Source organism: Dendropsophus ebraccatus, chromosome 6 (assembly GCF_027789765.1).
Source record: "Dendropsophus ebraccatus isolate aDenEbr1 chromosome 6, aDenEbr1.pat, whole genome shotgun sequence".
NCBI lineage: Eukaryota > Metazoa > Chordata > Amphibia > Anura > Hylidae > Dendropsophus > Dendropsophus ebraccatus.
In genome coordinates, this window is record NC_091459.1 from 8,017,515 (window position 1) to 8,044,906 (window position 27,392).

A 27,392-nucleotide genomic window follows, 5' to 3' on the forward strand; every position below is an offset into this window, starting at 1 on the left:
TGGCCCACAGGCCGTGCACCAGTTGTTATCGGCTCTAGACACAGAGTCTGGTTAGGGAGACTTTTCAGAAACTTCTAGAGAAGGATAATTGCACCACAACTTCTGTCCAGGACACTATAGTAAGGTAACCAGTAAGTGGCACCAGTAAGAGAACAGTGCCTATCCAGACGCATCACATATCATACAATGGGGTAACTATGTCCCGATGTTCCGCCTGGGTCCCTGAGGTTGCTGCTGTTTATCTTGCACAATGTTAATAAACCTGCACCTCTATGAAACCTGCTACATAGGGGGATGTTCACACAAAGAATTTCAAGCGGAATCTGTGCTTCATTTTACGCGTATTCCGCTTGAAATTCCGCCTGTAAAATATGTACAGAGCAACGTCCCATTGTGTTCCATTAGATTTCTGCCCTGTTGTTCTGTTGCCCAAAGGATTGACTTATCTACAGAAATCCCATAGAAGTCATTGGGGCTTTGAATTTCTGCTTTCCACTCGAATTCTATTCCGCCAAGAAGCTGAAGAAAAGGAAATTTCAAGCAGGAAATTTTCCTCTTCAAGCCCTCTCCTATTCCTCAGTGTGAACACACCCTAACATAAAAAACAAGTTTATTACATTACATTACATTACAAGAACCACATAGTACTGCCATCCCCATACATAGGCTTTAAGGCCGGCTTCGTAGTGCCTTAAAATCTTGGAAAAACGGCAATAAAAACACCTGGAGGTCAATGGAAGTTTATGATCGGCCTCACACACACAGGGGGAGATTTATCAAACATGGTGTAAAGTGAAACAGGCTCAGTCGCCCCTAGCAACCAATCAGATTCCACCTTTCATTCCTCACAGACTCTTTGGAAAATGAAAGGTGGAATCTGATTGGTTGCCAGGGGCGACTGAGCCAGTCTCACTTTACACCATGTTTGATAAATCTCCCCCAGTATTTGTGAGAATGGCTTTCTGTGTTATCGTAGAGCAGGGATGGGGAACCTTCGGCCCTCCAGCTGTTGCTGGCTGTCCAGGCATGATGGTAATTGTAGTTTTATATCAGCTGGAGGGCCGAAGGTTCCCCGTCCCTGGTATTGAGCATCACAAAATGAAGCCAGATAAAGGGATTTTCCTTACTTGCGTCATAACATTCTCCGTCCCTAAACATCACGACAGAAATCACCGACCTTTATAGACACAGAAATCTCTGCTAACATGTGTCACCTGACCCTGTCGGCCATTTTGATAACTTTAGTCGAAGTCATTCTATGTCAGTATTTCTGTAAGACCTCAGAGTCCCGTTTCTCACCTGTCATGGATATAGCATCACATAGTCCTGTATCTTTACGTCATTACTTTTTTCTCCCTATAAAATTCGGACTGTCGCAGCTTCATCAATTGTCTATTGATTTCTTAGAAGTGCATCAGTCAATGTCAGATTACACGTATGCTGCGACCGACTTCTGGCGCCTGTCATACTTAGAACATGTCAAATTGAAAACATCTTGAGACACTTAGAAGTTTGTGATTCTAAGTATCATTGAGTCTATGGGATGTGCAGAAATTTAAGCAGAGGCCGTGCTGGGGAATCCTCTTGAAGTCTCTGTGTGTATTCCGCAGTGTGAACATATCCTTAGAGTGTGTTCACACTTAGCATATACACTGCAGATTTAATGTTGCTAATTTTATGCCGGTTCAATTATTTATATATATTGATTAACACAGGATAAAATCTTCAACATAACATTCAATCTGTGCATATACGCTACATGGGAGCATAGTCTGATGGCGAATGATGAAAATTAGTCATAATAATACTTGTTACATGGCGACTAGCCACATCTGACAATACTAGACAAGATGTTGCATGGTGACTAGCCATATCTGACAATACTAGACAAGATGTCACAGGGTGACTAGCCATATCTGACAATACTAGCCAAGATGTCGCATAGTGACTAGCCATATCCGACAATACTAGCCAAGATGTCGCATAGTGACTAGCCATATCTGACAATACTAGCCAGGATGTTGCATGATGACTAGCCATATCCGACAATACTAGCCAAGATGTCGCATGGTGACTAGCCATATCTGACAATACTAGCCAGGATGTTGCATGGTGACTAGCCATATCCGACAATACTGGCCTAGATGTCGCATGGTGACTAGCCATAACTGACAATACTAGCCAAGATGTTGCATGGTGACTAGCCATATCCAATAATACTAGCCAAGATGTCGCATAGTGACTAGCCAGCAACTTCCTTAGGTTAGGGGTAGGCCACATTTATGGTTGTGTTGCAGCAAGTCTCATCCAAATCATGCGACCAGAATTTGTTGCACTATTTTCTGTCACATGACTTTATTATACTTGTGACTCGGCTGTTACCAAATAGACAAATGGCAGAGAAGCTGCAGGAGTCGCAGTCACAGTCGGATGCAACTTGTATTGTGGTAAATAAAAGGAAAGTCAGTTGTGACCTGCAACCAAAAATCCATCGAAACGTGATGCTAAAAATCCATCGAAATATGTGACGTTGTGCAATTTTTTTGTTTTGTGACCAAAGTCACCAGGTATCCCAAAATAGGGAACCCCCTCCTCCTATTTGGATATGATCACCACAGTGCCATCACGTGGGTGGATGTTGGAATATTAGAGTATGCGCATACTGAGGAATCCGGACAGATCCCGCCGCTCGCACGTGTCTCCACCTGTGCCATAGACTCTATTCTATGCACAGACAGATTCCGCCATCCGCCCAAAGAAAGAATCGGTTCATTCTTCGGGCGGACGGCAAAATTTGCCTATGCACAGAATGGAGTCTATGAGACAGACGGGTGATCCGCCCATATTCCTCAAAGTACACATACCCTTACCTGGTCCCAAAATGGTGACGGCCCCAGGTATGTGCCCCATATGCCCTCCTTATAAGGCTGGGTTCACACTGAGTTTTGCCATCCTTTTTTTTTCTGTTTGATTGCACAACATCACATTTTGATGGATTTTTGGCCTCTCATTTTTTTTATTTTTTAGCATGATCGACCACATATTTGTGTACGTTTTTTATCCTTTTTTTTTTTTTTTTTAACAACAGAAGTCAATAGTAAAACAGGTCCAAATGGAGGCACACAAATGCATCCATTTTTTTGCATACAATGAAAGAGAAAATCAGACTGCAGTGTGAACTCGGCCTAATACAATCCTGAGTATAGAAAATAATTTCGACTTTTTCCACCCAGTACAAACAGACGTCCCTAGAATGAAAATACGTGGATCATTGAGCTTCAAGTGCTTTTTAAAATGATACAACCCCAGCAAATAAAATGCTGTCCTGTAAATGCGATGGATGTAATAGCGCGCAGTGTATTTCCATCCCGTAAAATAAAATCTCACCAAAAAAAAATGAAGGAATTGAAATGCAGCCTCCCGAATATTCAGCGGAGTGCACACTGTCCCTTCCTGTGGTTTTCCTATAAGACTTTTCTGCCTGGACACAAACTTTAATATCTTCTGCTTCTTTTTAAGATTTTTTTTTTTTTTATTGCTGCCGGTAATTTCTTTCTGAAACTGCTGCTGTTCCCGGCTCCCTGCTGGTTGCAAAGCATTCTGGGTCAATTAGGCAGCAGCAGGAAAATATAAGAAGCAGCAGCAGGAGAAGCCGCAACGTTCAGCCACAAAGTTGTGGCAGGAGAAGTTTCTGGGAGAATCTCAGCCCTGGTTACTATGTAGCCGTCTATTCCTGAGATTCAATTAGAATAATGAATATTCGAGAATCTGTAGATTTTATCCAATAATACTCTAATATACCAATGAAAATGCATAGAATTTTCTCAATCAATTTTGCCAAAGTCCAGAAAGAAAAGATATAAACATTTTTTCCATTGTCCTCAGAGTTTAGATTTGCTTCAGTGGTTTCAGAATTCTGAGTTATATTTGTACAAAACATCCAAAGGCTATGCTCACCGAATGATTTTTCCACCGTGTTTAATATGATGTCCATCATTTCGCTGTTTGGTCGCCCGTCAGTGCAGTGATGGCTGTCGGTCCATTATTCTAGGTCAGGTGGGCTGATCGCCCTTTGTCTTCAATTGTAAAGTCTATTGAATTTAATAGTAAAAACGGTGAATAAAGAAAAACCGTGTGACCAACTAAAAATAAAGTCCGATCTTTGTAAAAGACGTCCAAAAATGTTTGTTATGATCATTATTATGATGTCCATGCAGACAACGTCCATCATTGTATACACTGCGTGCATTAGACGTCCGTCATTCCATTGACTTCAGGGCATTGCACTGCATTGAAATCAACTAAATTGCGGCAATAACGGACGTCTTTTCTATTTCTTTGTCATTATGTGAACATAGCCAAACAAAGAAACGGCATATGCAAACTGAGGCTCTGTTCACACACAGTATTTTGTTCAGTATTTTTCAACCAAAAAACCAGGAGTACATTGGAAACACAGAAAGGCAATGTGCTAGGTAGGAAAACCGCTTTTTGAGTACAGAAGAAAACTCTTTTGCCTAATAAAACCTATTACAGAGTTTCTTAAAATCGCTTGAACCGTTGAGTTCTGCAAAAATATTTTAAATGACAGCTACACTTTAAAGTGACTCTGTACCCACAATCTGACCCCCCCAAACCACTTGTACCTTCGGATAGCTGCTTTTAATCCAAGATCTGTCCTGGGATCCGTTCGGCAGGTGATGCAGTTATTGCCCTAAAAAATAACTTTTAATCCTGCAGCCCTATGTCAAATTGCTGTGGCCTAGAGTGTCTGTGCCCTAGGCCTCCACCGCCTCCCCGTCCCTCCTCCCCTCCCTCTTCATCATTAGGAATGCCACTGGCAGGATGTTTCCTATTCCTCTGCAGTGAACACTGCACAGGTGCCTTAACGATCCAGCCCATGTGCAGTGTTCACACAGCTGATGAATAGGAGACAATCTGCCAGGGGCATTACTAATAATGAGGAGGGACAGAGAGGTTGTGCCAGCCTAATGCACAGACACTCTAGGCCACGGCCGTTTGACACAGGGCTGCAAGTTTCAAAGTTGTTTTTAGAACAATAACTGCATCACCTGCCGAACGGACCCCAGGACAGATCTTGGATAAAAAGCAGCTACCCGAAGGTACAAGTGGTTTGGGAGGGGGGACAGATTGTGGGTACAGAGTCTTTTTAAGTTAAAAATATGTGTGACAGCCATCTCATATTTATAGCTCCTCTTACTGGCAAACGGCAAACGCTTATTATGTGTTTGACTTTTATGTTTTTGCATTTTTTTGGGGCAACTCTACACAAGCTCGGAGCGTTCTTACGTTAAAGTATTCCCAACAGACATACAAGCAGAGCAGTAAATATCCACAAATCCATCGAGCCGCCAGCTACTTCTGATGAATAGGGGTGAGGCTAGACCCATACTTGCCGGTATAAGCGGAGTGGTCCGTGCTCTGCCGGTGATGGATTCCCCCCCTATGACTCCGCTACCTGTTATCACTTCTACAAAAATTGCTGCTGCAACTGAATAGAAAAATGTCAAAGTCCCTGTAAATAAAAGCGACATAAATTACCCAAGCTTTGTTACTGTGCTCTCCTCTCATCTGCCGCCTCCAACAAGCATTTTCTACCATGATTACACTTCTTGCATCTTCATTTTACAGATTGATCAAGATGGCCTGACTCTGCCCGAGAGGACACTCTATCTGGGACAAGATGAAGACAGTGAAAAGGTATAAGACAAACAATACTGGTTGTACGCAGTTGGAATGATTTTGTAGAAGTAAGCTTCCAATATTAAAGGGGTATTCCACTCAGACATAACTTTTGATATGTTGCTGCCTGTGGTGAGACTAATAATTCCTTCCATACTTGTTATTATTTATTCAGTCTCCTTCCCCCAGTTCTCAGCTGCTGCTTTCTGCTGAAAACACAAAAATCTGCGTGTGAGCCTTTTTCCCTGTCTCTGCCTCCTCCCCCTCCCTTCTGAGACAGCTGATGTAATCAAGTGCCTGGAAGGCTTTATCTGCAACGTTGTAGCTTCTTTCTAATTCTGGGAGGGTTATTGTAAGGTCAAGTTGCTGATGAACTCACTGTGATTAATCCTCCAGGCATTACAAAAAAAGCTACAATGTTGCAGATACAGCCTGTCAGGGATTCAGCTTCTGCTTTCTGTTGAAAACACAAAAACACAAAAATCTGTGTGTAAGCCTTTCTTACTGTCTCCCCCTCCTCCCTTCTTAGACAACTGATGTAAACAAGTCCCTGACTGACATTATCTGCAACATTGTAGCTTCTTTGTAATACTGGGAGGGTTAATCACAGCGAGTTCATCAGCAACTTGGCCTCAGAATAACCCTCCCAGCATTACAAAGAAGCTACAATGTTGCAGATAAAGCCTGCCAGGGACTTGTTTACATCAGCCATCTCAGAAGGGAGGGGGAGGAGAGGGAGACAGAGAGAAAAGCTCACACACAGATTTTTGTGTTTTCAGCAGAAAGCAGCAGCTCAGAACTGGGGGAAGGAGACCGAATAGATAATAACAAGTATGGAAGGAATTGTTAGTCTCACCACAGGCAGCAACATATCAAAAGTTATGTTTGAGTGAAAAACCCCTTTAATAACAAAGGCAGTTTGGGCCTTAATGACACAATTTTTTTTTTTAAATCTCTCCAAGAACCATATACTTATTCTCAATTATCTGTATCTGAGAGCTCATATAACTGTGGGGTTTTATTGTTATTATTTCGGGGTACATATGTTTTATCAACTACATTGTAGAACTGGGTGGAATAAAAACAAGCAGTAAATCCATAATCAGGATGTTATAGTAAAACTTTATTGAAGATAATCATTATATTTTTCCTACTGAAGGATCATGATTGACAGATTGCTATAGCAACACATTGGATAGATAGATAGATAGATAGATAGATAGGAGATAGATAGATAGATAGATAGATAGATAGATAGATAGATAGATAGGAGATAGATAGATAGATAGATAGATAGATAGATAGATAGGAGATAGATAGGAGATAGATAGATAGATAGATAGATAGATAGATAGATAGATAGATAGATAGATAGGAGATAGATAGATAGATAATAGATAGATAGGAGATAGATAGGAGATAGATAGATAGATAGATAGGAGATAGATAGGAGATAGATAGATAGATAGATAGATAGGTAGATAGGAGATAGATAGATAGATAGATAGATAGGAGATAGATAGATAGATAGATAGATAGATAGATAGATAGATAGATAGGAGATAGATAGATAGATAGATAGATAGATAGATAGATAGATAGGAGATAGATAGATAGATAGATAGATAGATAGATAGATAGATAGATAGGAGATAGATAGATAGATAGATAGATAGGAGATAGATAGATAGATAGATAGATAGATAGATAGATAGATAGGAGATAGATAGATAGATAGATAGATAGATAGATAGATAGATAGATAGATAGATAGGAGATAGATAGATAGATAGATAGATAGATAGATAGATAGATAGGAGATAGATAGATAGAAGAAAGATATGAGATAGATAGATAGATAGATAGATAGATAGATAGATAGATAGATAGATAGATAGATAGATAGATAGGAGATAGATAGATAGATAGGAGATAGATATTATTATTATTTTTATTTTTTTTTACTTCTCGCAGATTTTGGTAGCATATAAAGAGTTCATGCAGAAAATCCTCAGCCTTCTTGGTGTTGAACATGTGCAAAAAAAAGCTCAAGAGATTCTTCTCCTAGAACAGGATCTGGCCAATGTAAGTGTCCGTTCTAATATCATTTCTCTCAATATAGCGACCTGCTTAGCTTCTACATCATCTCCATCGACAATCATTAGAGAAGACTGTGGACTTCATTGTCACTTATTGTTTTTTTCCAACTTTCAGATTACAATCTCAGAGTTTGATGACATCAGACGTGACATCAGCACCATGTACAACAAAGTCACCATCTCTCAGCTGCAGCAAATCGCCCCATATGTGAGTATGACTTCTCTTTACCTCTTCTTAATAATGAAAGTATGAAAGAACATAGTACCAGCATGTTGTAATATTGCTGAGGCTATTTAAAGGGGAACTATCAGCAGGATAGACAAATCTAACCTGCTGATATGTCCCTATTTCACAGGTGATGCTGAGGAGGAAGGTATGTCTCTTATAGGATGTCTCTAATAGTGTGTCTCTTATAGTGTGTCTCTTATAGTACATCTCTTATAGGATGTCTCTTATAGTATGTCCCTTATAGTATGTCTCTTATAGTGTGTCTCTTATAGTATGTCTCTTATAGTGTGTCTCTTATAGTATGTCTCTTATAGTATGTCCCTTATAGTATGTCTCTTATAGTATGTCTCTTACAGTATGTCTCTTACAGTATGTCTCTTATAGTGTGTCTCTTATAGTACGTCTCTTATAGTACGTCTCTTATAGTACGTCTCTTATAGAGTGTCCCTTATAGTGTGTCTCTTATAGTGTGTCTCTTATAGTGTGTCTCTTATAGGGTGTCTCTTATAATATGTCCCTTATAGTGTGTCTCTTATAGTAGTTCTATTATAGTATGTCTCTTATAGTGTGTCTCTTATAGTATGTCTCTTATAGTGTGTCCCTTATAGCGTGTCTCTTATAGTGTGTCTCTTATAGTGTGTCTCTTATAGCGTGTCTCTTATAGTGTGTCTCTTATAGTATGTCTCTTATAGCGTGTCCCTTATAGTACATTTCTTACCTTCATCCTCAGAGCCGTTCGGGTGCAGTTAGTAGTTTGCTCCACGGTCGGGTGACACTGTTAGGAGCACTGACCTTCCCTTGGCCGGCCCCTCTCTAATGATAATGGAGCGAGCCAGCCGGGGCTACCTGTTCATGGAGCAAGAGACACACTATAAGAGACACACTATAAGAGACACACTATAAGAGACACACTATAAGGGACACACTATAAGAGACATACTATAAGAGACACACTATAAGAGACACACTATAAGAGACACACTATAAGAGACACACTATAAGAGACACGCTATAAGAGACACGCTATAAGAGACACGCTATAACAGACACACTATAAGAGACACGCTATAAGAGACACGCTATAAGAGACACGCTATAAGAGACACGCTATAAGAGACACACTATAAGAGACACACTATAAGAGACATACTATAAGAGACACACTATAAGAGACACGCTATAAGAGACACACTATAAGAGACGTGCTATAAGAGACATACTATAAGAGACATGCTATAAGAGACATGCTATAAGAGACATACTATAAGAGACACGCTATAAGAGACATACTATAAGAGACACGCTATAAGAGACATACTATAAGGGACATACTATAAGAGACACACTATGAGACCTACTATAAGAGACACACTATAAGAGACACACTATAAGAGACACGCTATAAGAGACACTCTATAAGAGACACTCTATAAGAGACACACTATAAGAGACACGCTATAAGAGACACACTATAAGAGACACGCTATAAGAGACATACCTTCCTCCTCTGCGTCTCCTGTGCAATAGGGACATATTCGCTGGGTATATTCATCTAACCTGCTGATATTTCCTCTTTGAAAAGGTGGAACACACATTTTGAAAAATGGATTTTATGGGGTCCAACAACTTACAGAAAAATGCTAAATGTTTTTTTTTTTTTCAACTTTAGATTAAATGGAAACGCCTCTTGGACAGGATATTTCATGAAAACTTTTCTGAAGATGAAGAGGTTGTCGTGTTGGCCACTGATTATATGCAAAAGGTATCGGATATGATACGTACAACTCCGACAGGGTGAGTGTCTATCTCATTAACTGTGTCATATGGACGTTTATTGTGACTCAGGAGCTCAGGTGTCCTTGTCTAACACAATGGACTACAATATAATAATAAGTACTGTACTGTAATACTCCCTGTATACTCCCCATGTCCATAACATGAGGATGATGAAGGTCTGTGAGTGCCGTAGTAATGATATATGAACTTTGTTCCTGTTTTTGTTCTCTCAGTTTTAACCCCATGTCTTGCAGTTTATGTTACCAAGTCAGAATAAAATTTAAGTTTGAATTGAAAGTTTAAAGGGAAGGTGAGACCTACTGTAGCTTTCGAACACTAATCCACCAGTTTGTGTTACATTGTTTCCATACTCTACTATTAAATGGGCATTATTGATGTTCCAACCAACTATCCTCAATAGTCAGTGTAATTCCTAACATATCTATAAATCACTTCATTTACCACCTTCAACGTACCCCAGAAAAAGCTCTCAATTCTGTATAAGTACTCTCACACCGGTCTAGATTAGGCCCTGCCGGATTCACTAAGAGGCGCACGCTTGAAATCCTTGTGCACTGCACCAATAAGACTACAGCTGAAAGTCAGTGCATAATTCATTAAAACCGACTTCTCCTTCGCTGGTCTTAAAAATCCGTATTCGGACGCCTTACTTAGTATTAGTGGAAACACCTCTGGCAGTGATTCCAGCCTCCGATCTTCTTGGGTTTGATGCCACAAAGGGTGCACACCTGGATTCAGGGGTTTCTGTCATTCCTCTCCTGCTGTCAGGCGGGATGGAGACCCTCGGTGCTATGCAGAGGTCGGTCAAGGTCAGCCATGAAATGTTTTGGTCAAATCTGTCCTTTTGCATATAACTAGTTGTCTTTCAATGACATAAGAAGTTGGGGTGGAAGGAAAGCGGCTTTGAAGACCCTGTAAAATCTTTAGGGCTTACTGCTTGATAGACGGACGAGGTTTGTCTTTCAACGCCTGGCTGTTACTTGTCAAGCACAGTTTGCAGGTACCAAGCCATTAATAGAGGAATGGAGATATGTCTGGCTATCAGGAGGGCAGGGATAAGCACCCGGGCACTGCAACGTCTTGGCACCTGCTGGCACAGTCCCCCACTAGTTACATCCTCCATCTCTGACCTGCTTCCTGCTAGGAATACCCTGCAATATCCAGGAGCTGCAGGTACGGGCAGAAATGTTACACAGCCCCACTACTATAAACAGTGTGCAGATTTGGGGAGTACCTTATTGTGCACAAATTGCAGCAGGCATGCACTAATACCCTCCAGAGGCAGCCCTCCCCGAACTGTCACCAGCAACAAGTGCTTCCTATCAGACAGAGACAGCTCACCTACACCAGCAGCAAACCCCTCCTCAGTTCCCCTTGGCAGAGACAGCGCACCAACACCAGCAACAGAGACAGCGCACCAACACCAGCAACAGAGACAGCTCACTAACACCAGCAGCTGCAACAGAGACAGCTCACCAGTGACAGGGACTGCTAACCAACACCAGCACCAGCGACAGACAGCTCACCAACACCAGCACCAGCGACAGACAGCTCACCAACACCAACACCAGCGACAGAAACAGCTGCGCAGTAAACTTCAAGCTCTCATGGCTTTATGTATTAATATGATGCCAGGAGAGGTGTAGATGTTTAAATCTTTGCGGGAATGTACTGATACAGCAGCACCATTGTATCAGTGGACTCCTGTAAACATTTACAGCTCTCCTAGCATCATACTGTGCCAAAATTATCATGCATGCCCTTTTGTTCATTTCCCCATCGTCTGTAGAAACTAAACAAAGTTGTTGTTTTTTCCCCCCTATACTGTAACTCTGGACTTTTAAGCCATGTACACATGTCTTATACTGTCTGCAATTCTGGAACCCCAATAGTAATAGCAAATCAACTGGTGGCAGAAAGTGGCAGTGATTTGTAATTTACTTCTATAAAAAAAATTCTCCAGTCTTCCAGTACTTATCAGCTGCTGTATGTCCTGCAGGAAGGGGTGTATTCTTTCCAGTCGGACACACTGCTCTCTGCTGCCACCTCTGTCCATGTAAGGAACTGTCCAGAACAGCAGCAAATCCCCATAGAATACCTCTCCTGCTCTCCAGACTGGAAAAAATACATTACTTCCTGCAGGGCATACAGCAGCTGATAAGTACTGGAAGACTCTTTTTTTTTTTTTTTTTTTTTTATAGAAGTAAATTACAAATCTCTACAACTGTCTGACACCAGTTGATTTGAAAGAAAAAGATTTTCGCTGGACAACCCCTTTAATGCAATGCATGAAAGGTGAACTACCCCTTTAAATTATGTTGTGTGCAAGCTGAGTGTACCCCAGATTTCAGCCTTGGATCACCATGAGACTTCCTATGTTATTTTTCATCTAGTTTTGCTGTAGTCAATGCATTTTTTTTCCGTCTTCCCCATCACATTCCCTCTGCATTGTCCTGCCGGTGTACGTTCTCATCCGCCCCCCCATCTCTATCATTATTCCTTTATCTTCCTCCTTCCTCTTAATGTCATACACGGCCCTGGGCTGACTCCGAGCCGACGTGCCCCAGCCCCTTCCAGACCGGACTCTATGGTTGGAACATTAAGCTAATGGTCATTGATCTAGCGAGGACTTAGTGTGTTCTGAATGTCAATGTTTGGTGTCTGATAGTAATGGAGCCGCACCACGTGCCCGGACTCTGGATTCAGCATAACACAATGGCATGACTTTATTCCCGGCTCGCTTTCATATTCCTGCAGATCTGGAAGTAATCCAGCCGTGTATGTATGATGTGCGGCTGCGGAATAATGTATAAGGAAGCTTTGGATGGCGGCTCTTTGTAAAGTCAGGTACAGCGGCTTCTAGAAGGAGTAATGGGAGATGGATGTTTGCAGGTTCCGGCTGTTGTTTTTGCTGCTGTTTTTGACCTTTTTTCTTATTCCCATCTCGCAATCTGTTTGCCGCGGGACACACAAAGCCCTCTGAGTCTTGGAGGATGATTTCATTAGGAATCCGCAGATTACTCATCCATTGTTTCAATTACCGGGATTAAAGACGTTGCGAGCAATTTGTGGATTAGATCAGCCGAATGGCTCCGAGGGGCTCCGCACAATGACCCCCAATCTCTATAAACATTTGTCCCCAAATCTGTGATCTTAGTCTAATGAGGATTGTTTCTCCAGACAATGTGCAAAAACGCGGTCCGGGCAGTCTCAGAACATGGGAATAGCCAGATATCCCTCCTGAGGGGCGCCTCCTAGTGGGGAGATCACCAAACCACCCTGATATTTAGCCCCTTAAAGGGAACGTCTCATCAGAAAATGACTTATTGTATAAATAATGTTTTTATGGTAAAAAAAATGTAGAGAATTTTTGGTGACATTTTTTCAAATTTTCCCTCTATCTATATTATAAAATAATTCTGAGATCTTGCAGTTTTCATTCTCACTACTAGGGCTAAAACTAAGCTGAGACTTCCTGTTGTGTCTGTGGTGATAAGAGGAGAATGCTGTAAAGTGATCTGTACATCATTGCAGCGTCATGTAAAACCAGAAGATAGAGGAGACAATAGCTGCTCCCTGTGGAATGACCTCCTCACAGGTCACAGAGCGCGCTCAGTAATGCTTTACATTCATCCCAAGGGGACAGAGTCTGTCTATTGCCGTCTATGTCCATGAGTTTTGCTGTAAAGCATGTCACTAAAGGCTGTTAACAACAGCTTAGGCAATATGGACGCCCCCATAACAATGTACAAATAGTAAAAAAAAAGATTACATTCAGAATAAAAGAACAAGTTTTAGTATGTGACTCTAATCAGTAAAAGAAAATTTAGGTGACACGTTCCCTTTAAGTCCCACTCAGTTGTGAGTATTAGGACACAAGTAGGGAAACCAGGGTGGCCCCTTTAACGTCAAAATCCAACTCAGTTGCAAGTATTACGACATGACCTAGGAAATACTAAAGCCAGGCTCCACCCACAGACAGCTGTTTTGGGCTATTGCCCCTCATCAGGATGGAGCAGGATTCTGGCAATGAATAGTAGTTTTGAGACTCGTAACTGAGGCCCCACAGACCCTGTTTTTTCATATTTAAATTTTTCAGGGCAAAATGTATGAATGGGGATTCTTGAGTGAGTAATCCATTGGATTTGTTTGCTGATCTCCCTGAGTTCAGTGATTCTTGTGTTTTGCTATTCTCCAGCTGTCAGATTTCATCTTCAGCACCGACCTTGTCCCTTGTGTCTAAGATGCTTCTATGTCATCTGACTATTTATAATATGGGCTTATGATCTTATGATAATGTGTATACTATAGTAAATATAAAATCAGGTTCGGTTACACTGTAATTTTTTTTTACTTTTATTTTTTTCAGTGTCCTGCACAATTACATGCTGTGGCGACTTGTCGTAGTGCTGAGTGAACATCTTTCCACTCCCTTCCGGGATGCACTTCATGAACTATCTAAGGAGATGGAGGGCTCGGAGAAGCAGCTGGAGCTGTGGAAAGTTTGCCTTACCCAGGCCAATAAGCATTTCGGGATGGCACTGGGAGCCTTGTTTGTAGAAGAGTATTTCTCATCATCCAGCAAAGCCAAGGTAACCGAGATGTGGTCAAAGAGCAGAGAAAACGAGTAAACGAGTAACAAGTGGCCGCACAATGCTGCCAATAATCCCAGCTTCGGCTGTCCAGGCATGATGGAAATTGTACTTTTCCTACTGCTGGACGGCCGAGGGTTCCCCATCCCTGCTCTAAAGTTTTGGTCAATATTATTGAGGTGTACCTGTTAAAAAGCAATTGACCTATTGTGAGAAATGTCAAAAGTTTTGTCTGGATGTTCAGGGATTTGGGTGTTCAGACCCCAACAAACTGGTAGGACAAGTGAGGAGAAGGGCACGGTTTAGCACTTCTCTCCCTACTCTCTGTGTGTGCTACAGGACCCATAGACTTACATGAGGAGTGGGTCTCGGCCATGTGCACAGCACTAGGGAAAAAAGACCCCAGACCACCACGGATCAAAACTTTTAGCACATTTTATGGACCCTTTCTTAATATTTGACAGCACCCAATTAAGTAATTTTACCTTGTGTAGGTGCAACAACTCGTTGAAGATATTAAATACATACTAGACAACAGACTGGATGAGCTAGACTGGATGGACAAGGAGACCAAAGAAGCCGCCAGAGCAAAGGTAACCGACAAATCACAGGACAAAGAACATACTGATAGTACTGAGTTATATAGTATATCTCACAGCTGATGTTCTGCTACTAAGTATCCAGTCTAGAGAATCCTCGGTAAACTAAACCATAAAGCATAAAGGTCTCTTTCAAACACAAAGAAGGTCAAATATTTGCTAAATTAGGCTATGTTCAGACAATGTATGAGACCGGGCGTTCCCAGGCCGGTCTCAGAAAAGGTCATCCTTAGCACCGCAGAGTTCTGATGCAGGCGCATCCGTGCACGCCCGCATCAGAACTCCCCACAGCACCCTGCACTGACAGGGTCTTCTGCGAATGCTATTCACTGACATGTCAGTTTTCTACGGCGCTGCTAGGGATCTGATAGGGATCTACTATGTGTATACACTCTGGCCAGGATTCCCTCATCCTGCAGCACTACGTAAGTACAGCAGAAATCATGGCCGTTGTAACAACGGCCGTGATTTCTGCCAAACTTACGTAGTGTGAACATAGCCTAAATCTGCAATGACTTGGCAGCCAAATCCACGGATGTCACCCCCTAGTACATTATAAGGGGTCAAGGGCTGGGTTCACACTCTGTTTCTGTTTTAAAAAAAACGGACGAAAAACGGGTGCATTTGTGTGCATCCGTTTTTTTCACTGACTTCCAACATAAAAAACTGATCAAAAGGCATCCTTATTTTTTTAACATACACATAAACGTGGTCAACCACATGATCCGTTTTTGATCCTTTTTTTATAATTGAATGCATTGGCTTTTCATCATTTTTTATTATTATTATTATTTATTTTTAAAGGATGAAAAAAAAAAAACAGACTGCAAAACTGCAGTGTGAACCCAGCCTTATCCACTTACCTGAGACTGTATCACTCTGTGGATGTTACAAAGTTGCATTTATACCAAGTGTGAATTGACTCCTAGACTCAGTCCAGGCAGCGCAAAAACCACAAAACAGATCTGCACAAATTTACTGCGCATTTCAAGTCAATGTTTTTTGTTTTTTTTTAATCCTGTCCACGAATGCTAGAAAATTTTAACCCAGAAATCACAATATGAAGGGGATTTGTAAATGTGCAGAATGTTTGTTCAGATTTTATTACCCCATATAGGAATTAAATCACACAGCGTACGGACAACAACTGCTGTATTGAGTGTCAAACAATGGCCGTTGTTGCACTGAAAATTGCGTTGAAATCAATGCACAACGGCCGCAAAAAATTACATGTTAATTATTTCTACAGCCGTATCAAACGGTTGTTGTTCAATACACTGTGTAAGCAACGTCCATTGTTTGCATTGACTTCAATGCAGCCAATTTCACTATGAAAAGAATGGCCGTTGTTTTAATTAAAAACAATGGCCATTCTTTACATAAAATGTCCGTTGTGTGGACATAGCTCTTTGATGAGTGGATTACTAAAGCTTTTATGTAACCGTTTAGCTGAAGCATATGATGGTGATGATTGGATATCCCGATTTCCTGCTAAAGCCGGACGCAATGGATAAAGAATATGAAGTAAGTCTCCTCCTCCAATCTGGGGCATTTCTTTGATCTTCTAATCATTTAGTCATTCAGTGTAATGTATCTTCCAAGGCCATGTTCACACACATCCAATGATCTGCACGGTTGCTATCTAGAAGGATTTGATCCAGCCCAACCACACCAGAGGGTGATAATACCAGATCGTCTATAGGTTAAAGGGGTACTCTGGCACAAATCAAGTCAACTGGTTCAAAAAGTTATAAAGATTTGTAATTTACTTCTATTTAAAAATCTCAAGTGTTCCAGTACTTATTAGCTGCTGTATGTCCCGTAAGAAGTGGGATATTCTCTGCAGTGTGACACAGTGCTCTCTGCTGCCACCTCTGTCCATGTCAGGAACTGTCCAGAGCAGCAGCAAATCCCCATAGAAAACCTCTCCTGCTCTGGACAGTTCCTGACATGGACAGAGGTGGCAGCAGACTTGAAAGAATACACCACTTCCTGCAAAACATACAGCAGCTGATAAGTACTGTAGGATGTAGCTCTGGAGATTTTTAAATAGAAGTGAATTACAAATCTATATAACTTTCTGACACCAGTTGATTTGAAAGAAAAAGATTTTTGTTCCCCTTTAATTGGGGCTGTGGATGAAGTACCAGCTCTGGATCTCTTGTCACGTGGCCTCAATAAGTCAAAATTCTATATATACAACATACAAAGACAACAGAAAAGATGTCATTAGTAAAAGTGCAGATTAAATATTAGCTGATAGAAATGAATCCACGAGTAGGTTTGTTTCTTTGATATTTGTGTAGTATTTGCAGCTACCCCCAGTCATTCCGTCTATCAGGCCGCTGCTAATTGCCTGTGAACAAACACCAATCTATCGGCACTCACCGGGAGCTAATGAGTTTTCTGTTTACCATGAGCGACAAATGTTTGATCAACAGGATAGAAAAATGACCTGATGACTCACCGGGTGCGAGACTGGCGAGCGGCTCCGCCACCCAGGTGTAATTAATGACTTACATTAACTCCTCCGTGGGATTTCTCTACTCAATGAAAAATTATTTCAAATAAACTGGTGCCAGAAAATGCCAGAGATTTATAATTTACTTATAAAAAAAAATCTCCAGTCTTCCAGTATTTATCAGCTGCTGTGTGTGCTGCAGGAAGTGGTGTATTCTCTCTAGTCTTACACAGTGCTCTCTGCTGCCACCTTTGTCCATGTCAGGAACTGTCCAGAGCAGGAGATTTTCTATGGGGATTTGTTACTATGGACAGTTCCTGACATGGACAGAGGTGGCAGCAGAGAGCACTGTGTAAGACTGGAGAGAATACACCACTTCCTGCAGGACATACAGCAGCTGATAAGTACTGGAAGAGGTGAGATTTTTAAATAGAAATAAATTACAAATCTCTGGCACTTGCTGGGACCAGTTAATTTAAAGATTTTTTTTGTGAACTTCCCCTTTAAATGAGGCCAAAAGAATGTGTTTGATATCCCACCTACTCGGACAAGTCTCTCAGCTGGTTTGTGTCTCCTGCAGAACGTGTGATACTAATGGCGTCTGTATCCTCTGTATCTCTAACACATCTTCTCATTTCTGTCCCCTCTTAGTTTGACGTCAATGAGAAGACGTATTTCAAGAACATTCTGAACAGCATAAGGTTCAGCATCAAACAGTCCGTAAAGAAGATCCGTCAGGAAGTGGATAAGTCAGCGTATGTATATACTTTGTTATTTAATAGAGAGAGTTTGATTGTAAGGGAAACCTTTCACCCTGACCCCCGGGTCAAATCCCGCCCTTTAAAGTGTTAATGTTGTTTAAAAATTTTTTTGCAGAAAAATGCATTTTTATCATGAAAAAGCACTTTGAAGCTCTCCCCCCGATCTTCATGGTTCTCTTATGGAGAGGGGAGGGGTGGAGGAAGATGAGGCACCAAAACAGGACAACAAAGAGTTAATTTACAGCTACATCACCGGGCTATCTCCTCTGAAGTCAGCACTGACCTCTCTGACCTCTGAATACCGGCTTTCACACAGCTCCCACTGTGTAATCCTATGTTCTCTGCTCTCTGCTGGCGACTTATCTCCCCCTCCCCTCTCCATAGGTTACACAGGGCTCGACTGATGTAAAAGAGTCGAGATTTCCTGATAATGAGCAGTGGATGAGAGAGAGGAGGGGGGGGGGACCTGGGGAAAGTCTTTGTGAATGCAGATAATGGCAGATTTGCCTAATAAACCCAATTACAAAGTTTCTTAAAATCGCCTGGACTATTGATTTCTGCTAAAAAATGTAAACGACACTTTAATTTCTAAACAATGACTATGAAATAACTTGTATTCTTTGTTCCTTACAGCTGGCTGCTCCCCCCGCAGGCTCTTAATGCTTACTATCTTCCTAACAAGAATCAAATGGGTGAGTGATGGGGGTCATCATCTACTAGTTCAGATTGGAATCTCCGTATTAAACATGTACTGATCCTTCTTATTTGTCTGTGAGGGATCAGTTATTAGTCGCCTGCAGCATCATGTAAAGTATTCCTATGTCATCCGCAGTGTTTCCTGCTGGGATTCTGCAGCCTACACTCTATGATCCAGATTTTCCCCAGTAAGTTCTAGAGGAATCACTGCAGGGTGGGCGGGGGTAACGGCAGGGCGGGGTGTGTGTGTGGGGGGGGGGGGGGGCACGGCAAGGTGGGGGTGTCGATTTTTCTTTTTGCAGTACCTGCACCAGGTGCAGGACCGTCTGGCTGTACTAAGAGAGGAAAGGTGGTGGGAATTTATTTAAGACTGCCCTATGAGTATATCAGTTTTGATAAATGTCCCCTTTGTGTTCAATTTATACGAAACATTAGTCCACACAATGGGGGGGGGGGGGGGGGTCTAATTTTTTTAAAACCCTTTATTATAAGTCCTGATATGGTGGTAAGGGTTCTGCGGGTTGAAGCGCCCAGCATCATGAATAATCATCAGCTTTGAAACTGTTTAAAAGTTTGATCTAGTGTACTGACACAGCGGCGAGGCTGTGTCAGTACACTAGCGCAAAATTTTAAACCGTAATTGTTCATGATGCTGGGAGCACCGACCCGTGCATGGACAGAATTCCACAGATGCCTGAATGCACTGAATCTCTGCAGAATATGTAACTTTTTTTTATAAATATATTTACAGATCTTTAAACTACGGCGGCATAGGCACCATTATTGGACATGAGCTCACACACGGATACGACGACTGGGGTAAGCTTCTCATTTTATCACATTATTTCAGTGTTCGGCCAATGTTCACACACAGTAAAATAAAAGCAAAATACAGCCGTAAAATAGGATAAAAGGCTTTATCTATTCAGTCTCCTTCCCCCAGATCTGAGCTGCTGTTTTCTGCTAAGACACAAAAATCTGTGTGTGAGCCTTTTTCTCCGTCTCCCCTTCCTCCCCCTCCCTTCTGAGACAACTGATGTAAACAAGTCCCTGGCAGGCTTTATCTGCAACATTGTAGCTTTTTGTAATGCTGGCAGGGTTATTCTGAGGTCAAGTTGCTGATGAACTCACTGTAATTTATCCTCCATACATTACAAAGAAGCTACAATGTTGCAGATACAGCCTACCAGGGACTTGTTTATATCAGCCGTCTCAGGAGGGAGGAGGGAGGAGACAGAGAAAAAAGCTCACAAACAGATTTTTTTTGTCTTCAGCAGAAAGCAGCAGCTGAGAACTGGGGGAAGGAGACTGAATAGATAATAACAAGTATGGAAGGAATTGTTAGTCTCACCATGGGCAGCAACATATCAATATATCAGTTATGTTGGAGTGGAATACCCCTTTAAGTGATTATCAGGAGCAATGTACAGTGATGGATGTGCACAAAAGTTGCTATATGCTAGATCCAGGTTATAATCTCTATATTCCTGCTCTATACATCATAGAATTACTTTGCTCTTTTGTTTCTCATGGCTTCTGTAAGTGCAATCCTGAGTCCATAATATACATTATTAAAACAGAATCCCTATGGAAATGATTGGTCCTATAATGGACTGTATTAGACATATCAGGCTGTAATATGTAAGATATAAGGGGCACTCCAGCCAAACTCTTTTTCATTCAAATCAATTGGTTTCAGAAAGTTATATAGATTTCTAATTTACTTCTATTTAAAAACCTTAAGTCTGCCAGTACTTATCAGCTGCTGTATGTCCTGCAGGAGGTGGTGTATTCTCTCTAGTCTGACACAGTGATCTCTGCTGCCCCCTCTGTCCATATCAGGAACTGTCCAGAGCAGCAGCAAATCCCCATAGAAAACCTCTCCTGCTCTGGACAGTTCTTGACGTGGACAGAGGTGGCAGCCGAGAGCACTGGGTCAGACTGGAAAGAATACACCACTTCCTGCAGGACATACAGCAGCTGATAAGTACTGGAAGACTTGAGGTTTTTAAATAGAAGTAAATTACAAATTTATAGAACTTTCTGAAACCAGGTAATTTGAGAGAATTTTCACCGGAGTGCCCCTTTAATCTATCCGGCCCATTTCCTATTATATTGTATTGATACATGTATTCCTTCTCTTCCTATATAACTGTAGGGGGTCAATATGACTCATACGGAAATCTCATCCACTGGTGGACGGAGGAATCCTACAGCAAGTTCCTAAAGAAAGCAGAATGTATTGTAGATCTGTATGAGAACTTCACTGTATACAACCAGCGGGTGAGGAAACTATAAGGATTGGCTGGAAGATCTAAAGAAATAAAATGATTTAGCATCAATTCAGAATGATAGTAAAGTCCTGCAGGAATTTACTTCTATTAAAAAATCTCAAGTCTTCCAGTACTTATCAGCTGCTGTATGCCCTGGAGGAAGTGGTGTATTAATTTCAGTCTGACACAGTGCTCTCTGCTGCCACCTCTGTCCATGTCAGGAACTGTCCAGAGCAGGAGAGGATTTCTATGGGGATTTGCTGCTGCTCTGGACAGTTCCTGACATGGACAGAGGTGGCAGCAAAGAGCACTGTGTCAGACTGGAGAGAATACACCACTTCCTGCAGGACATACAGCAGCTGATAAGTACTGGAAGAATTGAGATTATTATTATTTTTTTAATAGAGGTAAATTACAAATCTCTGGCACTTTCTAGCCCCAGTTGATTTGAAAGAAGAACATTTTGGTGAACAATCCCTTTAAAGAAATATTTGAATTGTTGAACAACCCCTTTAAATTAAATACAAACATTGTTTTGTGTCATATAAGCAATTTGGAGTAAACACCCTCTAGGTGTGGTGATTCATAAAAGGGTTTATCAATACTATAAAAATAAATTTTTAAAAACAGCAGGTTTTTCTAAGCCTGGATACCCCCTTTAATTTTTTTTTTTAATACTTTAATTTAAATTTTAATTTAATTTTTGACAGAGATTATGTTTTCCATTATAGCAGGGATGGGGAACCGTTGGCCCTCCAGCTGTTGCAAAACTACAACTCCCATCATGCCTGGACAGCCGATGGCTGTCCAGGCATGATGGGAGTTGTAGTTTTGCAACAGCTGGAGGGCCAACGGTTCCCCATCTCTGCATTATAGTCACCATTACAATTTGAACAATTCCCCATTGTCTTTCTCAGGCAGTCAGCTCTGTGTATCTGCTGCCCTCTACAGCTACATACTGGTAACTGCAAGCACAGAGCAGAGATATGGAAGGATTGGCTGCTGGTGTGTACTCCTCTACTACAATATGATACCCCAACAGGATAAAGCAACTCAAAGTCTAATGTGATTGATATATAATCAATATAATCCAATGAATGACCATAATTCCTGCCCAAACCCACAACTAGGCTGTATATATATATATATTGGACCACTCAGATACAAAGAGTATAACGCTTCATTTAGTTTCAGTAAAATAAGCCGATGTATTCGTTGCAAACTTCGCAAAAAATATGGTTCACTTTCTGCAAAGTTCGGAGGGGTTTGTCAAGATGGCGCCGCTCATGAAAAAAAATAAAAAAACAATAAACATGTCCAAAATTCTCACCTGTCCGCGGTCCCCCGGTTTCTTCTGGTGGCTCGCTGGTCTCATCCCGGCATCTTCTGCGGAGAAGGCCTGTTCAGCCAATCACAAAGTGACTATGATGGGGCAGCACCACGGCCTGTGATTGGCTGAGACAAGAGGGACAGACCGCTCAGCCAATCACAGGCTGACTGGGACGGGAAAGCACCATGGCCTGTGATTGGCTGAGCGGGCCTTTACTACAGAAGACACTTTCAGTAGATGAGACACTGACTGACATCGGAGGTCACTGGGGGTCACCAGTGATGGGAATAAATAAGCAAATGTGCTGATGAAACGGACAGAATTGTGACTATATTGTATTGCAGGTGAATGGAAGGTTAACGCTGGGAGAAAATATTGCAGACATGGGCGGCCTGAAATTAGCCTATTATGTGAGTATGTACCATGGTTCTCAATGTAAATGACTATGAAGTGATCCGCTAGAACCGTCATAGGGGGAGATTTATCGAACATGGTGTAAAGTGAAACTGGCTCAGTCGCCCCTAGCAACCAATCAGATTCCACCTTTCATTCCTCACAGACTCTTTGGAAAATGAAAGGTGGAATCTGATTGGTTGCTAGGGGCAACTGGGTCAGTTTCACTTTACACAATGTTTGATAAATCTCCCCCATAGTGTTTATTCTGATCCTTCTCCTAACCATTCTCTCTCGGGGCTCTACGTATGGAGCCACCTGTAGCTCTGCAGCTGTCAGATGTTCTATGCAAAAAATCTCAGTTCAGTCTGACCCATACAGGGTTTCCCCTTTCAAATACTAAAGTTAGAGATGAGCGAATCGCTGATCTTAACAAAGCAAAGTGCTCAGCAATCCAATCATCGGTGCTGCTCCGCTCTCTGCCACAACTCCCAGGATGCCAGGAGAAGCTGAATCGAATCCTTGGAAACTTTTCCCAGGATTGGATCCAGCTTTTCCTCAACACCCGGGGTGGAGCGGCACAGAGCAGAGCAGTGCTGAAAGGCTTTGGGCTCGATGAGTGGACCAATGAGCGATTCGCTCCTCTCTAGCTGCAGCATTAGCACATTCAGTATATTGATGTGTCCACCCTTATATTTCTCTTAGTTAAGAATTCTAATTTATGAATCCAATTAAACACAATGGGACCTGTACGCTGGTCTTACATAAAACGCACAGATCTTTGCACAAACCCATTGTTTTAGTGACTTTCCCCCTGCTAGGTGTGCAGCTTTTGGTAAATCTGGTGGGGTGCAAGGCTTTATGTAAGACCAGCGTACAGGTCCCATTGTGTTTAACTGGATTCAGAAATTTGAATTCTTAACTAAGAGAAATATAAGGGTGGATACATCAAGTGTGAGGACCTTTACAATGCGGTTGAGACGGTTTGGGCGTGACCACATGCCGATGCAGAGTCACTTTAAGCAAGCTGCCTATATGTTCATCATAACTGCGGCCTGTGTATGAGTGCCGATACCATTTACATTTCTGAATTCTTTTTTTTCCAGGCTTACCAGAAGTGGGTTAGAGAAAATGGTCCTGAACGCCCGTTACCGCGCCTGAAATACACTCACGACCAGCTGTTTTTTATTGCATTTGCACAGGTTAGAAACAAACCACTATATATTTCCCTCTCCTACTGACGTTTTTAGAGGAAAAAAAAAAAAAAGATTAACTTTAATAGCTTAGGCCGGGTTCACACTGCAATCCATTTTTTTCATCCGTTTTATGTTAAAAAAAAAAAAAAAAAAAATAGAATGAAAAAAAACGGATGTATTTGTGTGCATCTGTTTTGATCCATTTTTCCATTGACTTCCATTATAAAAAAAGGAACAAAAAATGGATCAAAACGCATCCGTTTTTTTAGCGTGCACAAAAATTGTGGTTGTCTACGTTTTTGTGTACGCAAGAAGAAAAAAAAGATGTGTTTTGATTGTTTTTTTTATAATGAAAATCAATGGAAAAATGGATCAAAACAGATAAAAAAAAAAGACCCCAATGTATTTGTGTGCAAGCATAAAATGCTACAACACACTGTACGTATATATGTATGTAGAGGTTTCATACGTTTATCAGAACTAGAGATGTCCAGCATTATTCTGCTTAACTCCTATCCTGTAATCTTAAAGGGGTACTCCGGTGAAAAACTATTTCTTTCAAATCAACTGGTGTCAGAAAGTTTTATAGATTTGTAATTTACTTCTATTGAAAAATGTCTAGTATTCCAGTACTTATCAACTGCTGTATGTCCTGCAGGAAGTGGTATATTCTCTCCAGTCTGACACAGTGCTCTCTGCTGCCTCCTCTGTCCATGTCAGGAACTGTCCAGAACAGCAGCAAATCCCTACAGAAAACCTCTCCTGCTCTCCAGACTGGAGAGAATACACCACTTCCTGCAGGTCATAAAGCAGCTGATAAGTACTGCAAGACTTGAGATTTTATATTAGAAGTAAATTACAAATCTCTGGCACCAGTTGATTAGAAAGAAAATGTTTTTCTTGAACTACCCCTTTAATATCTGCTTACACATCTATATATTATATATCAAAACCAATGGGAATCTTAATTTCAACCTTTTTTTTTTTCACCCCACAGAATTGGTGCATAAAGAGACGGTCTCAGTCTATCTACCTGCAGGTCCTGACTGATAAGCATGCTCCGGAGCATTACCGGTACGACTAACACCCAGTGACATGACTGTAACCCATGTATGTGTCCTCCCCATCCGCAGTATATACCACAGATCACTCACATTGTCTTATTGCTTCTTGCATCATAATATCAGTAATAATAAAGCGCTGGGACAATAGACTGCGGCCAATAACCAGGGTTATAAAGATGACGCAGCACTGACATATCCTCCGGGCCTCCTTATTGCTGTCGCTCAGGGAGTTTGTATGATCACCATTAGAGTCGATGGACTGACTGTATCATTGTATATCCTCACCGCCTCCATCTATATCCTCCTGGTCAATCACTGGGTTAAATGTACTCGTTACATCTGATATATTAGATATCTGTTCCTTGTCATTTAATATATTTATAGGATTTAGCTTCTGTCACCAGTAAATAATAATTTTAGCTGAATTCCACTATAAACGTACTGAACGAGTATAGTTTAAAAAATTTTTCTAGAACCAGACACTTTTCTTTTATTAAAGGGAATATTTGACAAATTTCTATTTAAAAAAAATAATACTTTACCCCATCTCATCAGCCTTGAGTTATAGATCTCCGGGTAAAGAGAGAGGCGGGCACCTTGATGACTTGTGGCTTAAAGAGACTCTGTAAGTAGGATTATGGCGTCCTATCTCAGGGTGGCATAAACTAGTGACAGAGAAGCTGAGCAGGATGATGTATCACTTACACTGATCTGTGTAGCTGATCCAGAGATCTCCTCCTGAATAACATGGACAATAAGTAGTCCTCTCCATTATGTGCATGAGCCCAGTAGTCCTGGATATTCATGAGAAGCAGAAAACTCCGCCCACCAGCTGCTGATTAGCAGTTATCTATCCATGCTATGTATTGGAGCCACCTGTCAATCAGCAGCTGGAGGGCGGGGGGAGGGGTGTGACAAAAATCCTATTCTCCTGCATATTAGGAGAACGGCTGAACACAATGATGTAAGTAAAACACTGATCTGTTCAGCATTTCTGTCACTAGTTTATACTGCCCTCATTTACGGCGGCACATACATAGTGACAGATTCCCTTTATATTATTATTATTATTATTAAGGGGAAAAAAACATCATAAAAATGTTTTACGTAATATGCTACAATCATCGTCTCCCTATGAAATTGTCACCAGAAACAGGACAGTCACTAAAAACTGGTGGCAACATGAAGACAGAGGGGGGCATTTATTAAGGCTGCGGCCAAGGTGTATGCCAGAGAGAAGGAGTACACTGCAATTCCAATGAGTTAAATGGCGGCACTACTACATTTATGTCCCTGTCTTCCTGTTTTCTCTTTTACTATATTCATTTTGCTTCTGTTTTAGGGTCATGGGCAGCGTGTCTCAGTTTGAAGAGTTTGGGAGGGTATTCCACTGTCCGAAAAATTCCCCCATGAACCCGGTCCAGAAATGTTCTGTGTGGTGATCCATAGAGAGCTCAGCTAATATCGGCTCCACCACAGCACAATTACTCCTTGTGTCTAAATCAGGAGAAGAATGTCTAAGTGTGCCTTCTATACCAAGCGACAAAGGGTCACCGAGCCCTCCTCACCCCTCAAGTGTATGGGTCATCGAGTTCCTGACATACACAGGTCGTGGTTGGACATCAACCAAAATGCTGTTTAAAGATCTTCCTATCGTTAGTAAATCAGACTATGGGTTGATTAAAACAAATGACCTTGGGCCAGGAACTCCTGATAAAGATGGTACATTTTATACTCAACCCAGATGAACAGTGGGCTACTAGGTACTGGGAACCCAAAATAATGGAAAGGCTGGGGGCAACCTACCATGAAGATTCATAAGCCTAGAACTGGTGGCTGGGGGCAACCAACCATGAAGATTCATAAGCCTATAACTGGTGGCAACCATCTATGAAGATTCATAAGCCTAGAACTGGTGGCAACCATCTATGAAGATTCATAAGCCTAGAACTGGTGGCAACCATATATGAAGATTCATAAGCCTAGAACTGGTGGCAACCATCTATGAAGATTCATAAGCCTAGAACTGGTGGCTGGGAGCAACCAACCACGAAGATTCATAAGCCTAGAACTGGTGGCAACCATCCATGAAGATTCATAAGCCTAGAACTTGTGGCAACCATCCATGAAGATTCATAAGCCTAGAACTTGTGGCAACCATCCATGAAGATCCATAAGCCTAGAACTTGTGGCTGGGAG

At 41.5% G+C, this 27,392-nt stretch overlaps 1 protein-coding gene across 2 annotated transcripts in view; it reads left to right on the plus strand.

Moving 5' to 3' along the window:
• ECEL1 (endothelin converting enzyme like 1) overlaps positions 1-27,392 on the plus strand; it is a 47,017-nt gene extending 19,625 nt beyond the window's left edge. The window contains exons 2-17 of one of the 2 annotated variants that reach the window (XM_069973397.1): positions 5,653-5,721; positions 7,678-7,788; positions 7,918-8,010; positions 9,701-9,825; positions 14,198-14,420; positions 14,915-15,013; positions 16,469-16,543; positions 18,132-18,235; positions 18,875-18,933; positions 19,074-19,125; positions 19,689-19,756; positions 21,096-21,220; positions 22,885-22,950; positions 24,040-24,135; positions 25,127-25,203; positions 26,536-27,392. In XM_069973397.1, coding sequence (XP_069829498.1) covers positions 5,653-5,721; positions 7,678-7,788; positions 7,918-8,010; positions 9,701-9,825; positions 14,198-14,420; positions 14,915-15,013; positions 16,469-16,543; positions 18,132-18,235; positions 18,875-18,933; positions 19,074-19,125; positions 19,689-19,756; positions 21,096-21,220; positions 22,885-22,950; positions 24,040-24,135; positions 25,127-25,203; positions 26,536-26,635 — 1,542 coding nt within the window. In that variant the 3' untranslated portion in view covers positions 26,636-27,392. The remainder of the gene's footprint in view (positions 1-5,652; positions 5,722-7,677; positions 7,789-7,917; positions 8,011-9,700; positions 9,826-14,197; positions 14,421-14,914; positions 15,014-16,468; positions 16,544-18,131; positions 18,236-18,874; positions 18,934-19,073; positions 19,126-19,688; positions 19,757-21,095; positions 21,221-22,884; positions 22,951-24,039; positions 24,136-25,126; positions 25,204-26,535) is intronic. The other variant, XM_069973398.1, reaches the window with a different exon arrangement.